This window comes from Eptatretus burgeri, unplaced genomic scaffold (assembly GCF_056783735.1).
Source record: "Eptatretus burgeri isolate ZD-2024b unplaced genomic scaffold, Ebu_testis_v1 Ebu_testis_scaffold_341, whole genome shotgun sequence".
Lineage (NCBI taxonomy): Eukaryota > Metazoa > Chordata > Myxini > Myxiniformes > Myxinidae > Eptatretus > Eptatretus burgeri.
The window spans coordinates 1-26,212 of NW_028222290.1; the positions used below are offsets into that span (position 1 = coordinate 1).

At 44.6% G+C, this 26,212-nt stretch overlaps 1 protein-coding gene and 1 long non-coding RNA gene across 4 annotated transcripts in view; one reads left to right on the forward strand and one right to left on the reverse strand.

The window, feature by feature from the left end:
* Positions 1-82: 82 nt before the first annotated feature.
* On the reverse strand, positions 83-5,883 carry LOC147007296 (uncharacterized; the record flags this gene model as incomplete). Its single annotated transcript, XM_085867397.1, has 6 exons — positions 4,304-5,883; positions 3,567-3,653; positions 2,796-2,834; positions 2,352-2,400; positions 244-309; positions 83-153 (listed from the first exon to the last, which is right to left on the reverse strand). Coding segments are annotated over exons 1-6 (1,782 nt in total), but the record flags the coding sequence as incomplete, so codon positions are not given.
* A 259-nt stretch (positions 5,884-6,142) lies between these two features.
* LOC147007297 (uncharacterized) overlaps positions 6,143-26,212 on the forward strand; it is a 31,991-nt gene continuing 11,921 nt past the window's right edge. Inside the window, exons 1-5 of one of the 3 annotated variants that reach the window (XR_015054285.1) lie at positions 6,143-6,354; positions 6,537-6,741; positions 6,936-10,373; positions 11,562-11,714; positions 25,807-25,920. This is a non-coding gene — a long non-coding RNA (uncharacterized LOC147007297). The remainder of the gene's footprint in view (positions 6,355-6,536; positions 6,742-6,935; positions 10,374-11,561; positions 11,715-25,806; positions 25,921-26,212) is intronic. The other 2 variants (XR_015054284.1, XR_015054283.1) reach the window with 2 other exon arrangements.

A 26,212-nucleotide genomic window follows, 5' to 3' on the forward strand; every position in this document is an offset into this window, starting at 1 on the left:
AATGTTGTTCATTTGAAAAATCCTGATTTTAAACCACACGTTGAACATCATGAAGAATGACGTCAGTACAGGCTCAGCTCACCTGGAAAATGATGGGACGTATCTTCTCCTCTGTCATTGGTGCATGATGTTGCCGATAATCCAACAGACTACCTGTGTGGATAAGTTGCCATGAGTGAGTGAAATGATCAGATTTGATCACAGGTACACACCTTCGGAACAGAAGATTGATTAAAAACATACCACCATGTGCGAGTTCCAGGACCATGAACATCATCTCCTCGGTCTTGTTAATGTCATAAACTTGAACTACATGGGGATGACAGAGTGCAGGAGAAAGAATCATCAGAACTAAAATGCAGAAATAAAAACAAATCCTCATTATGATAACTACATCTGTTGAGTGAGGAGGAGGCTCAAATGTGACACGGTGAGGCCTTTGACTGGCTTTCCGTCACATGACTGATGTAGTTTAACTGTGGAGAGCTACCCACTTCTACTCAGCACGAAGTTCCACATAAAGGGTGATCTGAACATTCCTCGTGCTGGGAACGTAGTTTGTGTACATTCAATGGATGATCTCAGGGGTCTATAGATCCGGGACACCATCCATGATCATGAGTGTGAAGTATGAAGTGGTTGGGGTTAGTCGTTATTACTGGGAGTGTGATGTAGTCGGGGTAAGTTGTTATTACTGGGAGTGTGATGTAGTCGGGGTAAGTTGTTATTACTGGGAGTGTGATGTAGTCGGGGTAAGTTGTTATTACTGGGAGTGTGAAGTCGTCTGGGTAAGTTGTTATTCCTGGGAGTGTGAAGTCGTCTGGGTAAGTTGTTATTACTGGGAGTGTGATGGAGTTGGTGTAAGTCGTTATTACTGGGAGTGTGATGTAGTTGGGGTAAGTCGTTATTCCCAGGAGTCTGAAGTCGTTGGGTAACTCTTTATTCCATCTCGTATCTGACTGATCGATTTTCTGAATCAAACATTGTCTTCCATTCATTATATCGGGAAATAAAAGGCACAATCTCATGTTTCCCCATCTTTGTTTCACCATTAAATGAATACAATTAATTTTTTATCTCCAGAGTCAAGGCTCATGGAAGAGCGAGAACACTGAACAGATCAGGAGACAACAGAACAAAAGGAACGAGAGAGACAGACACACTTATAGTGGGGTTGAAAAACAAAATAGGGGGAGATTGGGACAAGCAATGGGTGTGGGGAGGACGCATGGGGTGGACAGGATGGAACCAGAAACATCATGTCAGTTCGGAAAAAAACTGTAAATTTGGAAGGAGTTGGAGGGGGGGCATTAAATGGGGTCGAAATTGTCATGTTTTTGGATGAGGGAGGGGGGCTCATCTGAAATGGTGATAACAGCTGTCGTGAAGAGTTGGAGGGAAGAATAAGATTGGGGAGAATGTGGGGTTTGGTTGCACAGGTGGAAGAAAGAGGAACGAATGAGTGGAGATGAGCAGTGATCCTGGATTTTGGAAGTTTCACAAGAAGGGGATTGATGGTGGACCTTGCCTGCCCAGCAGAGACCCTGGGTGGAGGGGTAAAGGCTGGGGAAGCACGGAAAGAGCAGAGGTTGCAAGATCAGACCAGAAAAGATCGGCCGTAGAGATAGAGAAACCACCTACCTGTCTGCGACAGGAAAGTGATCGGCCCACAAAGAAGATTCCAATGATCCTGAAGGTCTTGGTTTCCATGGCGTTGACCTGAGTAAGGTGTGAGGTTGGGGAGCCAACCCAAAGGAGAGAGTATGTGCTCCATCAAGCTGCGGATGAAAGTCTTGTCGTTTAATAGGAGTTCAGGTGTACCAAGGAAGGTGTACTAACCCTCACAGCCTTGTATGACGTAGGATGCCCAGTCAGTGGCTGGCCTTGGAGACCAACTTTGGAATGTGGTTTGCTGAAGAAAGATCATTGCTGATTGTGAGACCGAGGAGTTTGAATGATTGAACTTCCTGAAGAGGATTATTGTTGAGAAGGTCGATGTGAGGGTTCACCAGACGGTCCTTTCGGAAGTTCAGTGGATGCACCGTGCTGAAAATGCCGCACATTGAAAGACCATTTGGCCCATTGTATCCCTGCTGTATCCGTGTCCGAACATGTCACCGATAGGTATTGTGAATGAAAGAGTTAACCCCATGCAGGTAATCTGACCATGCCACGAGCACAAGATGGCCTACTTTTTGGAAAGATTTCCAGGGTCCTCAACCCATCCATATTCAAATGAAGGAAAACAAACCTTTTCAGTGAATAACAGTAATAATACAAACAAAGCATCTTGATTTAACATCATCACGATGAAAGAACAATTTATAATTTAAAATGAAATGCTCACTTACTGATGTTTGGATGATGCAAGGAAGAAATGATGGAGGCTTCTTTTGAAAACTGCAACGAGAGAGACAGAGACAGAGACAGAGACAGAGACAGAGAAGAGAGAATGAATAAAGTGACGACATGTGGGGTACAATGTATGAGTCCAGGTAGTCCCCAAAACCGAGATTTTAACCTCATAAATACATTTCAGGACTGAATACTCTCTTGAGACAAAGTTTCATGATATTCCATATTCTCAGGAATATTCCTTACTGAAGTTAAAATATTTATATTTTTGTGATGTTGAGGGTAAAGATGACGTTTTAATTGGTCCCAGTAACACCTGTTTACTTTGTGAATCTGTTTACTTTCGACCAACAGGTGGAAATCATGAACGAACCTTTCAGGTCAAGTCACATTTCGCTGTGATTTGCACTCTAACCCCAAATGGCATGAAATAAACTCACTTTCTCAAAGTCGTTCTTCAAGGAAATTTTAATTGCCACCTGGAAGAGATACAGACAGGTAAAAGTTGATCATTAACTTGTGATGCAGTTCCAGGTGCACAGGTGTGAGTCAGACCATTTACATCAATTTTCATCTCACAAGCATCGTGCTCACCTTCACAAAACATGTAGACCAATATGGTAACATACTTATCAAAGGTAGAAGGGGAACATCCAATCACATCATCAGGCTCCATCAGCAAAAGGTAAAGTTCAGATTTCAGGGAAAAAGAGATGAGTTTCCATCCATCCATCCATTGGGACCATACTCTGTGCAGAGCGTTGGTGCTACCTCAGCAGTCTCCTTGGCTATTGGGCATAATCCTGGATGGGTGGCCACTCTGACACAGGATACCAGCAAGCTGGCACTCATTTTGCCGACCTCACAAGGATGACAGGCAGAATCAACCCCACCTGTTATTAATTCAACAGCCAAGTGGGGTTTGAACTCAGGATGCTTCAGATCCCAAGTTCACCACGTGAACCATTAAGCCAACACCAAGCATACACAAGTGTATAAATGCACGAAGAGGATAAACAAGGTAATTGAGGTGAATTTTACCACATTTACACTCATTTACATGAACTTCACATGTTGGAGGAAACTTTAAGGGAGCGAATTGAGATTTAATGAATTAATTTACAGATGTAGGTACAGGAAGAGGAAAACCTTTTCATGTTCACCTTTATGAACCCTGACCACAACCCTGAAAGCACGACACCTTTCCGTACCTCATCACCAGACAAGGTGTTCCTCGCTTTGTAAACTGCTCCCTGACCTCCTTCACCGAGCTTTCTGATGACGTCATACTTCTCGATCTGAACAACAATACAAATTGAGAAAACGTCATGTTTCATTCGAAGATCAGAGAAAGAATACATCAAGATCTTTAAACAAGATGTTTCTCAGTATCGTTATTTCACCTTAACAATCGAGTTACTTCATTACAAACCTCACAACGAAAATTTACAAATAAAAGGTGAGGATCTGCTCACATCTCGGAACTCAACTGCAGGGGACATGATATTGATCGGTGGAATAAAGTGGGTTTTTAACTTCAACCAACACGTCTCTTCTCCATGACAAAAATAGGACCGCTTGTCCCGGAGCTCACCTGCATCAGGAGCAACAGGCACTCAAACTCCCCACAGACCCCCCTCAGACCCTGATTATTTTAATGTTGTGAACAATAATTGGTACATCATGGGTGATGAAGGTTGTGGTCAGTTTCATCGAAATTGTGTGGGTCGTTTCGAAGAAACCTCCCACCCCTCGAAGACCCCATTAACAAGCCACACGTTTCATCAAAATCGAATGTTCGTTCAAGCGATAGTGACCGAAGTGTTTACGAATTGACGAACTCAATGACACTCACTCACGCACTCACAGACACTGCTGGATCGCATATGCTCACCGGTCGAAAGTGCAGGTGATCTTTAAAAGAGATAACACTTAACATCTCGCTTACCTGGAGAGGGATATCCAGAGGCAAGGAAGATGAGGAACTGTGTTCCAAACTCTGTTCTGGAGACAGTGGAGATGAAGAATTTCTCTCCCACCTCGACTCCACATGTGATTGAGAGGGGGGAATGTTGGACCACCTCAATTCCACCCATGATGGAGATGGGGAATTGTCAGCCAACATCGCATACAGACGTGATAGAGATGAGGGATTGCTAGACCACCTCAATTCCACCCATGATGGAGATGGGGAATTGTCAGCCAACATCGCATACAGACGTGATAGAGATGAGGGATTGTTAGACCACCTCAAATCCTCCCGTGATGGAAATGGGGGATTGTTGGACCACCTCAATTCCTCCCGTGATGGAGATGGGGGATTGTTGGACCACCTCAATTCCTCCCGTGATGGAGATGGGGGATTGTTGGACCACCTCAATTCCTCCCGTGATGGAGATGGGGGATTGTTGGACCACCTCAATTCCTCCCGTGATGGAGATGGGGGATTGTTGGACCACCTCAATTCCTTCTGTGATGGAGATGGGGAATTGTCAGCCAACATAGAATACAGACGTGATAGAGATGAGCGATCGTTAGACGACCTCAGTTCCTCCCGTGATGGAGACGGTGGATTGTTGGAGCACCTCAATTCCTCCCGTGATGGAGATGAGGGATTGTTGGACCACCTCAATTCCACCCATGATGGAGATGGGGTATTGTCAGCCAACATCGCATACAGACTTGATAGAGATGAGGGATTGTTGGACCACCTCAATTCCACCCATGATGGAGATGGGGTATTGTCAGCCAACATCGCATTCAGACTTGATAGAGATGAGGGATTGTTGGACCACCTCAATTCCACCCATGATGGAGATGGGGAATTGTCAGTCAACATTGCATACAGACTTGATAGAGATGAGGGATTGTTCGACCACCTCAATTCCTCCCGTGATGGAGATGGGGGATTGTTGGACCACCTCAATTCCACCCATGATGGAGATGGGGAATTGTCAGCCAACATTGCATACAGACTTGATAGAGATGAGGGATTGTTCGACCACCTCAATTCCTCCCGTGATTGAGACGGGGGATTGTTGGACCACCTCAATTCCTCCCGTGATTGAGACGGGGGATTGTTGGACCACCTCAATTCCTCCCGTGATTGAGATGAGGGTTTGTTGGACGCCCTTGATTCCACCCGAGATGGAGATGAGGAATTGCAAGACAACCTCACACATGGAGATGATGGAGATGCGGCATTGTTGGACCACCAAGATTCCACCCGTGATGGAGATGAGGGATTGTTAGACCACCTCAACCCCTTCCTTGATGGAGATGGGCAATTGTCAGCCAACATCACATACAGACTTGATAGAGATGAGGGATTGTGAGACGACTTCAATTCCACCCGTGATGGAGATGGGGGTTTGTTGTCAAAGCTCAACTGATGTTTCTGTCCAAAATTAGAATCCATTGCTCTTAATAGACACTTTATATCAGCAAAAGGCGAAAGAACAAAGTCTGATCGATCGCTGTAAATCACCAAACTGAAACGACGTCAAAAGGTTCGTTTTGTTTTTGAAAATAACGGTTGTCTGGTTGATCACGTGGTTCGAGTTGACCAATCAGGTGGCTTGGCGAGTTTCCACAGAAATCCGTTTGAAACATGATTCGATTGGAAGAACGTCAAACGAAGTTAGTGAGGTTTGTGTTGAGATTAAATTTAAAAAACGAGCTCATGGTAAAAGTTATGTAACCCGACGGTGTCAATGTTTGTTTATTCTGTGATTTGCAACGTCTTGGAAACATAGGAAGTGTTCGCGCATGCGCACGAACAAGATGACCTCGTGACGGAATGACGTGTTGTCGGACTCTCCAGATCACGTGACCAATCCCGCCGAGAAGTTCGCGCATTTCAGTCATCGAGACGCGACACAAGACGACATTTTGAAGATTTAACCTTCATTAATTGTGAAGTTATAAATAAGTTGTGAAGTTTTATAATTGGGGTAAAGACGAAGCTTTCCAAATTTACAGATGACACAAAGCTTGGAGGTGAGGTGGGTCTCAGAGGGGATGGTGATGAGATACACGAAAGTATTGATACTTGTATAAATTGTCAGATGTAATTTCACCTGAGCGAGTGTGAGGTGTTGGCCTAGCCGGATTAACCACTCGGCCCCTGAGGCCCGGGCCTTGGCCGACGAAAATTTCCGACGAGATTTTTTTATTCTCAGTATTAATCACGTGACTCGACATGTGGAGGAAGGCTGAACACACCGTGAGGGAAGGCGGCTGGCACGCTGCCAGATCGTGATCGTCCACGAATGTGGAACCACGTGATCACAATCAGCCAATCACAGGCGTCGCCGCCATCGTCTGGCTGATGGGTGGAGTCACGTTCCTGCTGAGTAGGAACATCCTGGACCCTCTTACCTTCCTGTGAGTTATCGAGCATCCTGACACTTGCAGTTCTTCGTTTTGCTCTTATTTGTCGTTTTTTATTTTTGATTATCGCCGACGGATAAATTCGGCACCACGACAGTGGAACTTGTAAACACGACAAAAAGAAGAGGCGTCAAACAGAAACAAAAAGACTGTCTGGATCCATGTTGAAATTTTTTTCACCTCACCAGAGTCGAGATGACCAAACGGAATGTGCACTTGCAGAGTCTTCTGATGTCAATGTCGAGGGATCAAGTAATCTCGCACTGGATCACATTTCGAAACCTGATGATACCAACACCGTCACATCGAGCAACGAGAGAAGCATTGGAACAACTGCAGCAAGTGCTGCGGCTCGTAGTTTCCATCCTGATCCTGCTGAATGGACTCTCTCCGCAGAACTCGTGGATAACTTCATCCAGAATCCTCCCTGCCAAGATAGGAACGTAGATTTCTCGTGTACGACCCGAGTGAATCCAGATAAAACACGGTATTTTCGGCGCGAACACTTTCAGCGGAAACTCACAAACGGGGAAACGGTGAACAGGGACTGGATGCTGTTTTCTCCATCAAACGGTAAACTTCACTGCTCCGTGTACAAACTCCTATGTCCCGACGGCGATGATCACGAAAGCCATCACAGTAATTTTTGAATCGGATTCAATGATTGGAAGAATGCCTCTGCCTGTCTCGAGCGTGGGACTGCCCATATTCTCGCAATCAGAAAGTCGCTCGAATTGAAGGAGACAGACAGGATTCACACATCATTTGAACAGCGGTCCCTCCACGAGGAAGCTTACTGGATCATTGTCCTGAAGCGAATTGTCTCTGGAATATCGTTCCTCGCCGAAAGAGGGCTTCTGTTCGGGGCACAACTGAGCATCTGGGTTGTGCTCACAATGGAAACTATCTTGATTGTCTTGAACTAGTCTCAAAATTCCATCCATTTCTTGCCCAGCATCTTGAAGTGTATGGGAACAAGGGAAAGGGAAATGTATCGTACCTGTCATCAACAATATGCGACGAGTTTATGCTACTACAGGCCGAAGAAGTTTAATCTACCATCGTGTGAGAAATAAAAGATGCCAAATATTATGGTGTTTCCATCGATTTGACGCCAGCCGTTTCGCATATTGATCAGTTGACGGTAATATTTTGATATGTGATGCAAGATGGTAGCGCCGTCAAAAGACTTCTGCAATACATCATCATTGAGCATCACGATGGTGAATATCTGTTTGGAAAATTGCAAGAGGTAGTGGAAGCCAATGGGATTGATCTCATGGATTGTCGAGGGCAGTCTTGCGACAATGCAAGCAACATGCCTGGTGTCTATTCAGGCGTACAAGCAAGAATCTGTAAAATTAATCCATTGGCTCAGTGGGTACATGTGCTGTGCACAGTTTGAATCCGTCAAATACTTTGGACTTATTCAAGCCGTGTATAACTTTATGTCAGCATCTCCCCAAAGATGGGCCATTTTAAATAAGTCACTCAATGAACGTGCCATCAAAGTCAAATGTTTGTCCGAGTCTGATACGAGGTGGTCAGCTCGCGCGGACGCTTGTAAAGCGTTTTCCGCAAGCAACAAGGACGTAAAGAAGGCGCTAATGAAGATAGCCAAGCGCCCTAAAGACACTCCGTCAGTGAGACTGGGAGCCAAAGCATTGGCTGAGAAGATGGAACTGACCGAAACAGCAATCATGTTGCTCTGTCTGGTCTGATCTACTTGGCAACATTGATCGAGTAAACAGATGTCTCCAACAACCTGGAATAGATGTCGGAGCAGGTAAGCAGAATTATGATGCCCTCTATGGATACATAAAGTCGCTTCGAAATGATGAAAGATTTGATGCATTTCAGGACCGCACCAAAAAGATGGTTGAGACCATCCATCATTTACACTGATGATAATCGTCGGGTCAAGAGGCGAAAAAGGTCTTCCATGAAAATGACGAGGAAGAAGAAACCCCAAAATCTGGCAGGGAGAAGTTCAGAGTTGAGACGTACTTCTCCATATTTGATCGCCTTTTGACAAAAATCCACAGGAGAAGAAAGAGCTATCAGAAAATCACGGATCTGTTTGGATTCATCCCCACGGCAAACAGCCTCGACCATGATACACTCTCTCGCAGAGCAGAGAAACTGGTTTCAGCGTACCCTGCTGACGTTGTAATGGACATAGTTCAGGAAATAGAACTTTGCTTGAAATACTCCAAGTTCATCGATACATCGGACAAGCTCATTTACATTATTCACAACAAATTTGACACAGACATTCCCCAATATTTTTGTTACTCTCCAAATATATTGTTCAATGTTTGCTGCGATCTGCGAGGGTGAACACTCCTTCAGCACACTAAAGCACGTGAAAAATTGTCTTCGGTCAACCATGGGGCAGGTGCACGTGTCCACGCTCGCTCTGCTTTATGTTGAATCCGAGTTGATGAAGCAAATCGATTTCTCCGAAGTGATCGCGTCGTTTGCCAACCAAAAGGCATGAAAGAAGGTGTTTCAGCAGGGTGGAATTTGAATATTCATACATTCCACGAATTTGTTTGCTGTATCTTTCGTTTCTCAATTTCGAAGCCGAATTGGATTTTACAGGCACTTGTATATTTGAAAGTCTGACAAATCGCCCTTTACCGCAGTCTGTTCCGATTAAATTTCATGATCAAAATCGTCGTTTTGGTCAATCTTGAATTTGGCCTTCGAAATCTCAAGGGCCTTGGCCTACGAAGTCCTTAATCCAGCCCTGGGTGTTGGGGATGGGAAAGAACAATGAAAATAGAGATTACAGGACAAGAGGGGTCATTTTGGATTGTGTCACACAGGAGAAGGATCTGGGGCTGGTAATAGATAAGGGAGGTAATCAGGCAGCTCCAGGTGGAGAAAATAGGGGTTTAGGTTGTATTTTGAGGGGGATCAATTATAAATCAAAGAGGTGGTGTGAACATTGTGCAGGAATTTAGTGAGGGTCACATCGAGAATATTGTGTGTAGTTCTGGTCACCACAGTTCTGGGAGGACATGGATGCCACAGAGAGGGTTCAGTGAAGGATGACAAGATTGATTCCGGGCCGAGTTAGACTCAGCCACGAGGATTGGGTGAAGGAGACAGGGATTTATCCACGAGAAAGCAGGAGGTTACGAGGAGATATGATCGAGATGTTTAACATAATGAAAGGTACAGAGACTCAGAGACCCAGTGCAGCTGCTTCATGCATTGATCGCCATCACAGACACGAGGCTCGTGGTCCGTTTCTCACGACTCAACCAAGAACCAAAGTTCAGCGTCTTGCTTCACCATGGGAGACAAATCTCCTCAACACAAGCACAAGAATCGTGCCCCCTCTTCGTGCGTCGAGGAAAGGCAGCCATGAAGCCCTGTTCTTACAGGCCATCTCACAAACCCCATTATTTTTCGACCGCATCCGTTCCTTCCCTCAACTCAACTCTGCCTCGTACGTGCGCTTACCCTGAACTCCACTCTCCAACAATGTGCAACCAACCCCACTTCTTCGACGTCACACCGAACCATCGTTCGCCTCCGGGGCATGGCCTGCTCGCACGAAACTGAGGGAGGCAAGACTTCTGACATCACGTGCATCAATCATCAGCCTCGGGGGCGTGAGTTTGCACGCCATCACCCTTGGAGGGGGGCCTTCTGCCTGCTCCGCACGTTTGCTTGTTTCCCTTCATGGTTTTGGAAATAAAAAATATCAGGAAAAGTCACAGGGGGGCAACCATATTCTGGGGAAGCTTATTTTTAAACCCGAGCTGATTATCACCTTTCCATAAACCCCACCTTTCATGGCTTCACGCTGTGACGACCAAGGCATTTAGATCATTGGTATCTCCCAGGGTGAGGCTGAGTCCTTGGGCCTCTCACTCTCTCACTGCAGGCAGGTCGGTGGTCTTTCTGTCTTCTACCGTCTCCTCTCCGGTCTCACACCCCCCCACCCCCGCTCTGTCTGTGATAGGTTCCCCTTCCCCCCCTACCATATTTCTGTAAGTCGCTCAAGTTATGCCAGCAACCCCCTTCTGGTAAAACTCCCAAAATCACTGCTCACCTTCACTCTTTCATTCCTCTTTTTCCCCGCCTTTGGAATACACTCCCACACTCTTTCAATCCCATTCTTCCCTCCAGGTCTTCAAAACAGCTGTTCACCACCACCTCGTGTCTTCCCCCATCGAAAACCACAATCTTTTCTTCCCCCATTAATCCACCCGAAACACACCTTCAAATTTCCTGCCTTCCTTCCTGAAAGTCCCCCCCCCCCGGCACCCCATGTAGTGACAAGTACTAATGAAGCTCACAATTTCCTTACTTAATTACATTGACATGTCTCCCACACGTCACCGTCCAAGCAACCCAATTCAATCCTAAATTCTCCATTAAATTCTTCCATCGACCCCACAACTGAAACAATATATAATGATAAAAAAGATGATTTTTATCGGACGTTTTTCGAGTTTATCTTTGTTTAAAATACATTTATCACAAGTATCCACCACCCACTTTTAATACTTAATCTTTGCTTCTCATAAAGAAATGAAAATCCCAGAGGGTTTATTTTCATCGGTTAATTTTCAGTAAAAACATGAAATGAAGAGGAAATCAAAGAGTTTTCAAATAAATTAAACCAAGAATTTTCACAGAAAGATTTGTATTCTGATCTAATTGTTGTTGAATATTCATCGATGGCCCAACTCATTTGGTCTGTATTAGGTTCAGACAATTTAAAAAGGGAAAAGATTTCAATGAGCACAGAATCGACTTGTTTTTTGGGAAGATCCATTTTTTTGTGTTTGCAGCTGGATGCACTTCCTGGAGCAAGCTTGCAAGAAGCAGAAGCTACATGGCTGCTCCGACCACTTCGAGAAGGGGCAGGGCCCACGCTGTCCGCATCACAATGAAAAAAAAAAGTCATGAGGATCATGTTTTCAAACTGAAAATGTCACTTCCAGGTATTGCCCACAGCTTCAATCTCCTCACATTTTATCATTGCACCTTTTTCTACCCCGTTTCCAGTGCACCACTCCGTTTCTTGCTGCGGTCACATTTACCTTTGAATTTTCTTCACAGCTCAGAGCAAAATGGAAGTTGTGCATCTGTTGGTTGTATTGTAAATCGAGCAGCGCTGTGGCGAGCTATACCTGTCAACACAGCTGAAGGCCCTGTCACCCCTTGACGATTTAGCCAACGTATGCCTGACGTATGCAGAATTGGGCTAAACGCTGGCACACGTCGAATACGTTATGGGTAAGTTTGCATGCGTCATAGTACGCTGGCATACGTCGTAGTTCTCCGAGCTGTTAGACAAATTTTCCATGCTTGAAATTTCCCGACGTATGCCAGCGAAAAACTCACACGTTCTGCATAACGCTGGCATAAGTTGTCGGCACGTTACGTGATCGTTGACACACGTAACTTGTAAGTTACTCATAAGTCAAAACACGTCGAGGTCATGTTTAGCGTACCCGAAACTTATTTCTAACCAATGAGTAACGTGTTCGAGGCACGTTACGCGATCGTTGACACAAGTCGACACACGTTACTTGTTGGGTACTCATATGTCGAAACACGTCAAGGTAATGGTTAGCGTCAGTGTTCCAGACTCCCTGTTTTTTTTTTTTCTTCGGTATGACAGTGATGTTGACACTTCGATTTCTTGTGCGGTTTCAATATAATATAATTAAAAGGATGCCGCTCAACAATTTAAATCATAACCGCACTACAAATTGAAGTGTCAACATCACCATCATACCGAAGAAAGAAAAATACCGAGTAACATACAAGTAACACACGCATTTGACACACGTATGTCGAAGTGTGTCAAAGATCGCTTAACTTGTCTGCAACTTATGCCAGCGTATGCAGAATGTGTCATACGTCGAGTACTGTACATCGATAAATTTTCAACATGCTGAAAATTTCTCCACGTACTCGGTGTACAATGACGTATGCCAGCGTACTACAACATATGCCAGCGTGTTCTCAACGTATACAAAACTTAGCCATTACGTATTCGACGTGTGCCAGCTTGGTTCGGAAAATTTTTCATACGTCGGCATATGCTGGCGAAAACATCAAGGTGTGACAGCGGCTTCACACTTCGATGTCTAGTGCGGTTCTGATTTGAATCGTCGAGCCGCAGCCTATGAATAGCCTACGCCACGTGATCGTCGGCGATACGCTGCCACGCTATGCAAAGGTTAGACTATCGTTGGGCATAGGTTGTGAACGCTGACAACACGCTGAGCATTCGTTGGTATAAGTTATCTATTTGTGATTGAAACGTTCTGTGTACGTTACTAATACGTTATGCATACGTCCAACACGTTATTATACGCTCAAAACTTTTAAAAAAAATCATCAATAGTTAAGTGGATGCCAGCGTTTTACATACATTTTTGACACCTTGCCATACGCTGGCTAAAACGTCAAGGTGTGACAGCCCCTTTAGATTGAGGCCATGCTTGCCCCATTTGATCAATTCACATCCTCGATGTACGCCTCATGGTTTCATTGTGCACTGCCACACCACATGACCCATGTCTTCATTGTTTTCACACTGCATGCACCATTGGTATCGGATAATTTGTATAAAGTTTCACATGTTGAGGTGAAGCGGTTTCTTCCATGAGCCGAGACCATGTCGATATACAAATATATTGTTGTTGTTGTTGTACTGCAAAACGGCATAACTCAAAGGCAATGGCACCCGACATGCAGTGATCCCCAAGCAGTTATTACATGAGTATTCATGGAGTTCGTCCTTCCGTCATGTCTCGTGGGTTAACGAGACAAAGTCCATTGCGTGGGGTCTCGTAGTTAGGTCTAATAAATTCTATGACTCGTACTCTTCCCTGTACTCGAACCCTTTCCTTTTTGCCATAGTACACGACAAGCATGTAAGCACACAGGTCATTCAATTGGCAATTGTTAAAAAGCACACTGCGATGCCTTCTGTGCCTCCGATCATGCCCATCTCTGCTGCACACTAAACAACCCGCACACGAGAATTTGCACGCCATTATTTAATTTAAATCTGCATGCCAATTCCCAACCGGCACCTCACCTAACTCCACAACTCTCTCACCAAATTTCACCACTTTGACCACAAACGCCTCCCGCACACGGTAAAAATATTCCCGCTCTCCCTCGTACCTCTGCATCGCTACAATTCGCCACTCTCTTTTGAGGAGCACCACGCGTCAGAGTGTGCTTGGTCCCGCACGATGCTCAACAATGCAAGAAACGCGAATAGCTCCACCGCATCTCACCGTGAACGTCCCCGGGTGAGCGTCCAGAATTTTTTTTTTTTTTTTTTTTTTTTTTTTTTTTTTATACCTTGGTCGAGGCTCGTATGAGAGCTAACACACAACTCACAGCAAGGAGGCATGAGACAAGAGGGGCGGGAGTGGAAGGGACAAAACATTGGGGAACAGACACAGGTGAACTGTGGAAGGGAGAGGGATGGGGATGGGACGGGGAACATGGCGAGGGGAAGATGGACATTAAAGGAACTTTCAGGAAGGAAAGCAGGAGAATTGAAGGAAGTGGGCTTGGGTGGAGTATCGGGGTAGAAAAGATCGAGGATTTGGATGGGGGAAGATAAGAGGTGGTGTGAACAGCTGTTTTGAAAGCCTGAAGGGAAGAATGGGAAAGAATAGAGTGAGGAAGTTTATTCCAAAGGCGGGAAAAAAGAGGAATGAAAGAGTGAAGATGAGCAGTGATTCGTGATTTTGGTAGTTTTACCAGAAGGGGGGTTGTTGGCGGACCTTGAGCGCCCTGTGGAAATGTGGTTGGGACAAATCGCAGAGAGAGCAGGGGGGGCAAAGGCTGGAGAGGAGTCGGTAGAAGACAGAAAGACCACCACCAACCTGCGGTGATTGGAGTGAGAGGCCCAAAGACTCAGCTTCATTGCGGGAGATGCCAATGATCTTAAAAGCCCTGGTTTCGAGAGCGTGAAGTCGAGAAAGGTGGGAGGCAGGAGCACCAGCCCAGAGGGGAGAGCAGTACTCCATCAGGCTACGGACAAAAGCTTTGTAAGTGGTCAGGAGCTCAAGAGGGCCGAGGAAGGACTCTGCACGACGGAGGATTCCCAGTCGGCGACTGGCTTTTGAGGCAAGGTTGGAAATGTGACTTTCCCAGGAAAGGTCATGGCAGATAGTGAGACCCAGAAGCTTGAAAGAAAAGCCTTCTTCCAGAGGATTGTTGAGAAACTTTGTGGGGACCTTTTGTAAACGGTCCTTTCGAAGAGACATAGTGAGAGTGTGAGATTTGTCTGGATTGAAAGACATGTTCCACGTGTTGGACCAGTTTGTGATTTTATCCAGATCTGCAGTGAGCGAAGAAGCTGCTGCTTGCCGGTCTGAGGGATGACAGATGGTACGGCAGAGGGTTGAGGCTTCATCGGCAAAGAGAAATAGAGGATTTTCCAGAGAGTCCGGAGAGATCATTGATGAAAACCAGAAAAAGAACAGGGCCCAGAACGCTACCTTGAGGAACTCCAGCCTGCACAGGAAGAGGGGATGAAAGAACTCCATTTAGGGCCACACGTTGACTGCGACAGGAGAGGAAGTCTGCGAGCCATGAGTGGAGATGGCCTTGAATACCATGTGAAGAGAGTTTGGTGAGTAGGGCAGGGTGCCAGACTGTGTCAAAAGCACGTGATATGTCCAGGGACACGGCTCGCATTTCCTGCCTGGCATTGAGGACCTCCATCCATTGATGGAGAGCAGTAGCAGCATATCTAGGGTAGAGTGACCTGTCTGAAACCAAATTGATGATTGGAAATCAAGCTCATTGGAGAAGAGGAAGGATTTCATGTCTGAAGCGATGATGGATTCCATAACCTGCTGATGATTGGGAGAAGGCTGATTGGTCTATAGTTACAGGGATCTGTTTTTGCACCTTTTTTATGCAGGGCAGTGATGTTAGCAGATTTCCAAGCAGATGGCAGATGACCTTGGGAAAATGAGAGGGTGAATAGAACAGAGAGAGGGTGAGCAAGAGCAGAAGAGCAGGCTTTGAGGACACGTGGGCTGATGTCGTGCCTGGACTGGTTGCAGAATCTGACTCGAGGTTTGAAAGCAAGCTCTCCACCTTGTCAGGAGAAAAGGATACAGAGTCCAGGGACAGTTGGGTGCGACTGGGTAAAGTGGGTAGAGATAGTGATGGGTTTGGGACACAAGATTTAGCTGCAAACACCGAGTTTAGACATTCAGCTTTATCACGTGTGGAATCAGCAGTGCGGCTATTTGAGGTAAGGGAGGGGATGGAGGGGGAACATACACCAGAAACAGATTTGATTAAACGCCACCAGGATTTTGAGGAGGGAGAGAGGTTTGAGAGTTCAGACTTGAGATGAGAAAGATGTTGTTTTCTGGCTCTCCCTGAGGGTAGCTACACACTTGTTCCGAGCTTTGTGGAAAGAACTGAGATTGTTCTCAGTTGGGTTTGCTTTCCATGAGGCAAAGGCAAGTTGTTTCAGGACAACTGCCTCGCCACAAGCTTCAGTAAACCAAGGGCGGGAGGAAGGGTAAGACAACTGAACACGAGAGGGGATAAATCTGTGCATGAGGGAGAGCAAGTTTCTTTGAAAGAATTCCCAGGATGAGTTGATGTTTGAGAAAGTAGTGATAGGAGACCAGTCTGTAAGTTTGATGGCTGCTCGGAGACCCTGCCAGTCGGCTTGAGTGAAATGCCAGACTCGACGGCGGTGAGGTGGTTCTCTGATAACAGCCAGAGAGATGTCCACTTTAATAAGGACGTGGTCAGAAGAACCAATTGGAGCGAAGGAAGAGCAGCAGATATTGTCAGGGAAATTTCATTGATTGATACAGTTTGATTGATTCAATTTGATTGATACAGTTTGATTGATTCATTGATTGATTCAATTGATACAGCCTTCATCCAGTTTTCAGACCACGGCAAGACCGAGGGCAACAAGGAGGGGTTCGGGCCCTGGGTGTGCATCAGAAGGGTCATCCAGGAGTTTGGTTCGGGTCCTGGGTGTGCATTTTGGCTCGTGAAGGAGCCCGTGGGTGGCGGAGAAAGCCCGCTGCCATCCGACATTCAGATTGCACTTGGTGCACATTCAGGGCCGGTGTGTAGGCTTGGGGAGCTTGCCCCATGTTAAGTCAGGAGCTCCGAGCCGTGCCGGAGCTGGGAGGCATCTGAGCTGGTTTCCCGTCCCAGAGCCTGGCAGGGCGTGGCAGGACCGCTGTGGCCCAATAGAGGTGCAGGATTTGGCCCACATTGCATCGCTTTCCGTTCCTCACCCCATCCTTCGCCTATGGCTTTTTAAAGGGGTAGCGTGGAGTCGTTCGAGCCTCTTATTCAGAACATTATTTGTGTCCAATTGCCGGCCAGAATGCGCTTCTTCTTGGAGAACTTCTTCCTCGAGAACCTGATCCGAGGTGACTGCCGTCCTTCGACAATCCCTGCCTTGCTGTCGACGTCTTGCCACCCCTCTGCACAGCCAGACGAACCAGTGCGGATCGCACGTTGCCACGAGCCCCGGCGAATAAATAAGCAGGATATAATGCGCCATATCTCGAGGTGGGAACGCTCAGGCAGAGCATCCCAATGAGGTTCACGCTTCACATGCAGACCTTTCAACGGTGAGGTTCTCGACTAGACGTATTTCTGAGAAATGTGCATCCCAGAAGCATTTTTTAGTAAAAGTTGGGAACATGACTTTTTAACCAAATTAAGGTGTGCTGAATTCGACTCGCCCTGTTCCCAAGCTTAATTTTGAGTTTTTGACCATCTAATTGGCATCAACAAAATGGCTGCCACATTGACAATTTAGGCAATTTCTTGGGACAGGCACTACGATCGCATCTATCTATAATTCCAGCAGTGTGTGTGTGTGTGTGTGTGTGTGTGTGTGTGTGTGTGTGTGTGTGTGTGTGTGTGTGTGTGTGTGCGTGTGTGCGCGTGTGTGCGTGTGTGTGCGTGTGTGTGCGTGTGTGTGTGTGTGTGTGTGTGTGTGCGTGTGTGTGCGTGTGTGTGCGTGTGTGTGCGTGTGTGTTCGTGTGTGTTCGTGTGTGTGCGTGTGTGTGCGTCTGCGTGTCTGCGTGTCTGCGTGTCTGCGTGTCTGCGTGTCTGCGTGTCTGTGTGTCTGCGTGTCTGTGTGTCTGCGTGTCTGTGTGTCTGTGTGTCTGCGTGTCTGTGTGTCTGTGTGTCTGTGTGTCTGTGACCGCTGTTTCTCGACAACCACTGGTCCGATCTTATTGAAACTTGCCAGGTATATTGCTGGGGACCTGAGGATGTGCCTTTTCAAGGTTTAATATTAATCGGACAAGTGCTTCCTAAGTTATGGCCATTTATTTATCAACCAATGACAGGACACGTTGCTGTGTGGGCGTGGCCGATGGGGGAAGAGAACCTCAGCCGCGTTCCCCATTACGGGTAACAACGTACGGACTTCCGGATAACGATTACTTCGTGTTTTCTAATAATTTCTCGATTACTTATGCGCATTTATAGATAAACACAATTCCCCAAGTTATGATCGTTTTCATATTTGACGGCGCATAAATTTCGGTAACATCAGAGTTCGCTGGTATGCTCCGAATCAGGAAGTAAATTTTTTTTTTGCTTGTAAGTTTCCTCCCCCCCCCTCTTCTCTTTGTGTTTTTCCTTGCGACGACATTGCGAAAAGGCAAAATACATTAGCGCTAATTGAATAATTGGCCATTAAACCTAAATTGCGAATAATCGTAACTGCGATATGCGAACTTCCGGACAGTGAGGACTTAAACTTCCGGACTTCCAGATAGTGAGGACTTAACTTCAGGACTTCCGGATCGTGACGAGTACTCTATTCTTTCTCGATTTTTTTTCTCGATTTATTGACTTGATGTGTTCTTTCTTTCTCGATTTTTTTTTTTATATTTTTTTATTTTTTCTTGATTTATCGACTCACTGTATTTGTCTTTCTCGATTTTCTAAAACACAATGTCCCAATCCAGTCAGTGATGATAACTGTATTCTTTCTCTATTTTTTTTTCTTTCTTTCTCGATTTCTGTACTTTCTGGATTTTCTTAAACACAATGTCCCAATCCAGTCGTCAGTTACGAGAGCGAAGGAACGGCCTGTGTGGTTGTTTCTGGCACGCGGTTTGAAAGTTTTTTTTTGTTTGTTTTTTTGCACGCACAGGCACGCACGTACGGGCCCGCACGAGTTTAAATAAATGCACATTGTTCACATGTACGCATCCTATAAATGTCCCTTAAGCAATAGATCAAAACTACAGACTAATAAAATTTGTAACATGCCAAAAATCTATTATTATGCAAAGTAGCTACCGCCATTAACAAAAAATCTATTTTCTGCTGTAACTTACTTACTATGCATGCAAACCTGTCAAATTAGATGTCTGGACCGACGTTTTCAGGGTCAAGAAAAATGATTAAGACATATTTGAAGCATTTTAATAAATGTTTACATGGTTAACGATGTTTATTAAGAAAATGTAGAAGTTGAAGTTGCTATTCTGTAATCATTAAAACTAAACAAAGTTCTGTCATGCTGCTACGTGAACAAATTTCAGTCAGCATAAACATTTTTCAGGAATGCGGAACATCTTTGAGGCATATCACATTGTATTCATGCAAGGAGTCTGATCATTAATCTGTTGCTGGCATACACACATTTATGTGCATCGTAATCCTGAATTCCGGCATGTGCAGCGTCGAGTCTTGCATTGTTTCCGACATGCACAGGCTACCATCTCGAGGCAACTGCCTGGAATGGGACTCAATGCCAACAGTATCGGTTGCAGTCCTGATTCCTCAAGTCTCCATCCCATTTCAGAGGGCGCAGGGAGCTCAGGTGTGGGGCAGTGGGAATTTCTCCATTTCATTGCTTGATGGTGTACTCTCATCAAATGGAAACTGAGCGCATCACTTGTTGGTGCCATGGCTTCTGGTTTCCCCTCTTGGAAAACAATAAATGCCGTGCTGCATCTGCAGAGTCTGTTGTGTGCACATTGTATATTATGCAGACAAAGGTTTCTGAAGATTTGATGGTTTCCTCTGAGTTCACCAATGGCCAAGTTCTTCAGCAATTCATGGTGCTCTTTGAAGACCTTCTATGATGATTGTTTGGTGTGATTCGCGATGTGGGAGATTTGCTGAAGCAGGCATCGTCGACGGGTGCTGTGAATACTGGCTTGCATTTTCCACGAGTTATACTGACAGGATGCAGCTCCTCCAGGCCATTTGGCACAATCAAAGTATGTCTTGTGGATAGCTCGAGATTTTAAAGAGAAGAATCAGTTGTTTGGCCTCGTTGCCATGCTGCCATTTGAGTTGCATGGAAGGTATTCTTTCCATCAAGTGTTTCATCAAGGATGACAATGTTATCACAGGTGTAGTCGATGAATTTATTTGCCTCAATGTTTGGTGGAATGATGGCACCAGTTGCTTTGTCCAATGATTTGAGAGTGCTCTCAGCCAAGGAAGTGTCTACTTGCAACATCTGTTCATAACTCAGGCACTGCCCTGCCTTGTTGAACAATCGTACTTGGTCTTTTGACTGTGTCGCTTGATGAAGAGTACTTGCAAGACCAATATGTTTTGGAGTCCATTTTTTGCCACCACTTAGGCAGTCGACAAGATCTTGTGCCACACTCAGAAAGAAAGGTTGTTTCAAAAGCGGGGACTGAAATTTCTCAGCAACCACTCAAGCCTTTGGATAAACCATGAAAAATATCATTTTTGGAACCTTACATATGAACGGCGGAGGTGCAAGTCACAACTGCCAGGTTCAAGTGAAAAGTTTGTTTGATCGTAAACAAATGGATGTACTTTTACTCTGGGAAACGCGCATAACTGAAGATATGGAGTATGATTGGTGTCGCCTCTTTAAGGGACAGTGCTTTTTTGAATAATTTGTCTTCTTCTTCTGCTGGTGTGACCTTTTTATTCAGACCTGGGCTCGTACCTGAATCATGCCACTTCCAAGAGGTTATCAAAGGCCGGTTCATCTCTCGAGAACCGGTCATTTATAATTTCCATTTTACACTATTCAATGTGTATGTGCCCAGTGAATGTGCAGAACGAAGAGCCATCTTTTTGTCTTTAATCAGATAATTTCGCTCAATTGATATCAATGATTGTATTTGCATGGGGTGGGTAATTTTAATTGCACCGTTGAACCTGTTTTAGACAGAAATACAGCAGAACCTCACCCCAAATCCTACGCTGATTTGTCTATTTTTTTTTCGGCAATAGGTTTGTGAGATGCATGGAGGCAATGTCACCCCAACGAATCTCAATATACGTTGGGACGTTGGGCAAACGGGAGAGCATCCTTTGCGAGACTTGACCGGTGGGACATAAACTCGCATTTCAGGAATGCTGTTTTCTCTCCAGTTTACTTTCCATCCTTATTTTCCGATCATCATTTCGTTACCATGGGCCACTTTTTCCCTCAACCCTCACATAAAAGTACGTACTAGAAATTCAACACCAATCTTCTTGAAGATACTTCATTTGGAAAAGGTTTCTATACCTTTTGGGGTATCCAACACTCAAAAAAGCCTCTTTTTCTTCATTAGAGTTATGGTGGGACAACAAAAAAGCAGAGATTAGAGTTTTGTCAGCATCTTGTTTCAAATGTTACCAATGTTAATAATACAACAATGGCTCTGTTAGAAGCTGATATCCTACAGTTCGAGAGTGAAGTGGCCAGATATGGAAACAGGAGAGACCAAAGGGTATTCGTTGAAAAGACGATCCAATTGAGAGAACTGACGCAAGAGAAAGCAGCAGGGATGTTAATCAGATTAAGGATAAACATCACGGTTTTAGATACTCCCAGCAAATCCTTTTTCCAAATAGATTTTGTCAACAAATCACAAATGACCGTTTTTTCTCTGCTCGACTCAAGAGGAAACATGGTTGTTTACTCCAGTGATGCACGGTTGTGGATTCGAGATTATTTTTTTTTAATGTATGCAAAACATCCTGTTTGTGAGCAAACTATGGGACTTTTAACTTCTCACTTTCCTTCCATCACTGAGCCCCAGCACCTGAGCTTGGACTCACCAATCACATTGTCTGAGCAAACGCAGGACCTTGCTGGATTGAACTCGGGGAAAGCGCCTTGAATTGACGGCTTACCGCCAGAATTTTTCTTGGCTTTTGGGACCTTTTGGGCCCTGAGTTATTGAATGTCCTGGAATCATCTTTGGGAAATGGAGAACTGCCTTGAAGTTTTAGAAGAGCAGTGGTGTCTCTTCGACCAAAGACTGGAGACTTACGGCAGATGAAGAACTGATGACCGGTTTCAGTATTTTGTACGTACTACAAAATATTGTCAAAAGTGTTGGCCAGTCGGTTGACGATGGTAATTGTTGATCTAGTCCATTCTGATGAGAACGACTGTCTCCCGAACAGATCAATCAAGATAATATTTTTTTGATCAGAGATTTGCTGGAGTGTGATTCCATGGAAAAAGAATTTGGGATAATATTTCTTGACTTAGAAAAGGCATTTGATAGTGTTGATCATGTGTTTTTGCATCGTGTGTTGAAAGCATGTAGTGTTGGTACCAATTTTCGGGCCTATGTATCCTTCCTGTACAGCAACATATTTAGTATTTTAAAAATTAATCATGAACTCATCTCTCCTTCACAAGTGCAGAGAGGGGTGAGGCAAGGGTGCCCCGTTTCTGGATTATTATTCTCCTTGGTTAGAGAACCACTTCTAATTCTATTCAGGAAAAATCTTTCAGGAATAACTGTATCCAGAGGGAGTCCTTCAATAGTTGTATCACCATATGCAGATGATGTCACTGTGGTCATAAAGAATGACAATGATATCTCTGCATTTGTTGAGTGTTTAAATCTCTTTTGCTTGGCATCTTCGTTGAACTGTAACTGGAACAAGAGTAAAGCCTTCTGGGTTCCCAGTCTTAAAAACAATCCGCTGGGGACACGGTTGGTACCACCGGTGCATTTTCCTTCAAAGTTATAATGGGTGGAAGCGGGAGTTAAATATCTCGGCGTGTTCCTGGGATGCCCACTCTGTCCTTCAAAATTGGGATGGGATGGTTGATCATGTTAAAAACAGATTAGGACCATGGAAGAGAGCCCTTCCCCACCTTTCCCACAGAGCTTGGGTTCGAGTTGTAAATAATTTGGTTGCCTCATCTTTACCTTCGCATTCTGCGAAAGGTTATGTTTTGGTCGGCGTGTATTTATTTATTTATTTATTTATTTATTCGTAATCTTGTGATTCGTATAACTCAAAAAGTATTAAACCGAATTGCATGAAATTTGGTGGGATGATTGGTTATTCGCCAAGAAGCATTCGATTAGATTTTGGGATCGTTCAGGTCAAAGGTCAAGGTCAAGGTCACGAAAAGGTCAAAATCGTCTTTTTACGATAACACGGTCAATTTTTATTCAATTTGCATGCAACTAACGCCAAAATGTTCAGAATTCAACGCCTCATCTTGTGATATGCAAAATGACACAATGACGCCCATACTCTTGTTACCGGTTAGGGGTCAAAGGTCGGGGGTCACGACCTTGAGAAATATGCGGTTTTTGTCATAACGCGGTCAATTCTTGTCCGCTTTACATGAACCCAGCACCAAAATGTTCAGAATTTAAAGCCCAATCTTGTGACACAATGACGTCATAACACGTCACCGATTGGGGTAAAATGTCGGGTGGGGGGGGGTGTCACGCCCTTGAAAAATATGCGGTTTTCGGAATAACTCAGTCAATTGTTATTCGATTTGCATGAAACCAGCATCAAACGAAATTACCTTCTCTTGTTGAAACATATTCACCGAGCTTGCGAGTGAAGACTCGCCAAAACGACGTGAGTTGATTGTTGTTGAGTCCGTAGCCCCCGAAAGTCAGGGGGGGGGGTCATGACATTATAGATGTGTGGTTTGTGTCATAAGACCATTCATATGAAACCAGTTCCCCACACTCATACCAAGAACAAAAAAAGTAGTGGCGGCGAAGGTATGCGCTCTATGAGTGCCCGTTCTCGTTGTGGCATAAGTTTATCTGCCTCCAACCACCGGAAGTGCTACTGAAGGCTGTTCAAAGGCTACTGGTTGTTTTTTTCTGGAGTGGGTTTCACTGGTTACAGCCAATTCTTATATGCCATCCTTTGGCTGAAAGTGGCCAAGGACTTGTCGACACAAAAAGCCGTATCATGGCTTTTCAGCTGTGCTCTCAGATGTTGATGCAGGATGAACAGCTGCCTCGCCGCTTTCTGGGCCGTCACAATTTGCAACAAGCAAGTGGGCTTGGTTACAGCCTTGAACTCTTCTTGATCAAACTCCAGCATGTCGATATATCTCATCTTTCAGCATTTTATCAGAGTCTTTTGAATGATTGGCAGAGCCTTTCGGTTAGGCGCCAGCAAGAAACTTATGCTACATACATGTTTGTGGAAGTACCACTATTTGACAACCCATCGTTTCCTGCAATTCCTAGAAGCCGTGACCTTTATCAACACTTTATCAGCAGGCAAAATCAAAATACGACACCTCCGCTAGTGCTACTGAAGGCTGTTCAAAGGCTACTGGTTGTTTTTTTCTGGAGTGGGTTTCACTGGTTACAGCCAATTCTTATATGCCATCCTTTGGCTGAAAGTGGCCAAGGACTTGTCGACACAAAAAGCCGTATCATGGCTTTTCAGCTGTGCTCTCAGATGTTGATGCAGGATGAACAGCTGCCTCGCCGCTTTCTGGGCCGTCACAATTTGCAACAAGCAAGTGGGCTCGGTTACAGCCTTGAACACTTCTTGATCAAACTCCAGCATGTCGATATATCTCATCTTTCAGCATTTTATCAGAGTCTTTTGAATGATTGGCAGAGCCTTTCGGTTAGGCGCCAGCAAGAAACTTATGCTACATACATGTTTGTGGAAGTACCACTATTTGACAACCCATCGTTTCCTGCAATTCCTAGAAGCCGTGACCTTTATCAACACTTTATCAGCAGGCAAAATCAAAATACGACACCTCCGCCACGATTCCGTGTTGGGGTGGAAAACAGTTCCGGAGATAGCAGATATGACAATAATACGGTCAAATAGGAGGATCGGCAAAATCCTCAGAGAAATTGTGAAAAAAAAGTTCTCAACTCGAACTAAAATGGACTTAAGAAAAGTTTTTGACAACAAATGACTCCAGGTTTCTTGGGTTTATTGAACAACCGAGTCACAGAGATTTACCCCCCATAAGCTAAGGAAAAAATATTTTTCATAAATATGCAGAAAGGACCAATATAGACTGTCGAGTCGAGTCTACTCGAGGACTCTCCATTGAATGGAGTGCCCAGGTGGGAAAGACTAATGCCGGAAGGACTCCCATCTGAGCCTATATGGAACTCATTCTATAGGAAGCTGGTTGATAAAAGGACTGGAGACTTACAGTGGTGACTCGCTCATTGGGTTATTCCTTAGAATAAGTTGTTAAGTAATTTTTCTCCCATATCCGGGTGCTGCCCTTTCTGTATTTGTACAGAGGATTTGTTCCATGCATATGTTGACTGTAACAAGGCTTGCGCCATTATTTCAATGGCTGAACCACATGGCAAAAAATTTGCAAATTACCTTCTCACTAAGATTGTTTATTTTCGGGTGGAAAGAACAAGTAAACTCTTTATTTTTTTCTTAGTAGCCACAGCAAAAATGGCGATTTATTTATCGAGGAAGGAGAAATTGAAAGGAAAGCCGATTGTGATGTGCAATGTTTTGTTTTTTTTTCAATGCCTTAATAACAGCAAAACTGAAACGTGAATTTTGTTTTTCTAAAAGTGAAAAGAGTGTTGATGACTTGAAGAAGTCTTGGTTTCATGAGGGGATTTGCAAAGTTCATGAAAACAATTTATTGAAATCCCAGTCAGTGAAGCGACACATTGTATTTGCGAGTTGACAATATTTTCATACATGTACCATCGCCTATTAAATCAGGTATCATCATCATTTTCCCATTTTTCGTGTGCATCAGCACCAAGTACAATCATGACAACCTGATGTTCAAAGTTTGTCTTTACAAATTGACAGAAGACAACACCATGAGAGTGGATCCTGATTCCAAGGCAAGGCTTTTTGAGGAGGCCAATTGAAAAGACCCCTGCAAGATGAAGTTGGGTTCACCAAGGAGAAGCCTTCATGAAGGTAAGCCATTAATTATCTTGAAAAGGGTTCATGAAATTTACCAAAATACCCAGTTTTCAATCATGTGCTCCCTCAGAGTTCCCTCAGGACGCATGTAAAGTTTTGAGCCGCTCAGTTTATGGTTTTGGAGTTATGGAGGAGACACACATACACTTATTATTCTTCATGTTAATGACTTTCAAAAGTCATCTGACAGAGTCATTTATATTATTCACTGACAATTCAAATATTTTCTGATCACAGCAAGACCCTCACTTCCTTCTTTATACAGCAAATGGTGAGTTTAAGCTTG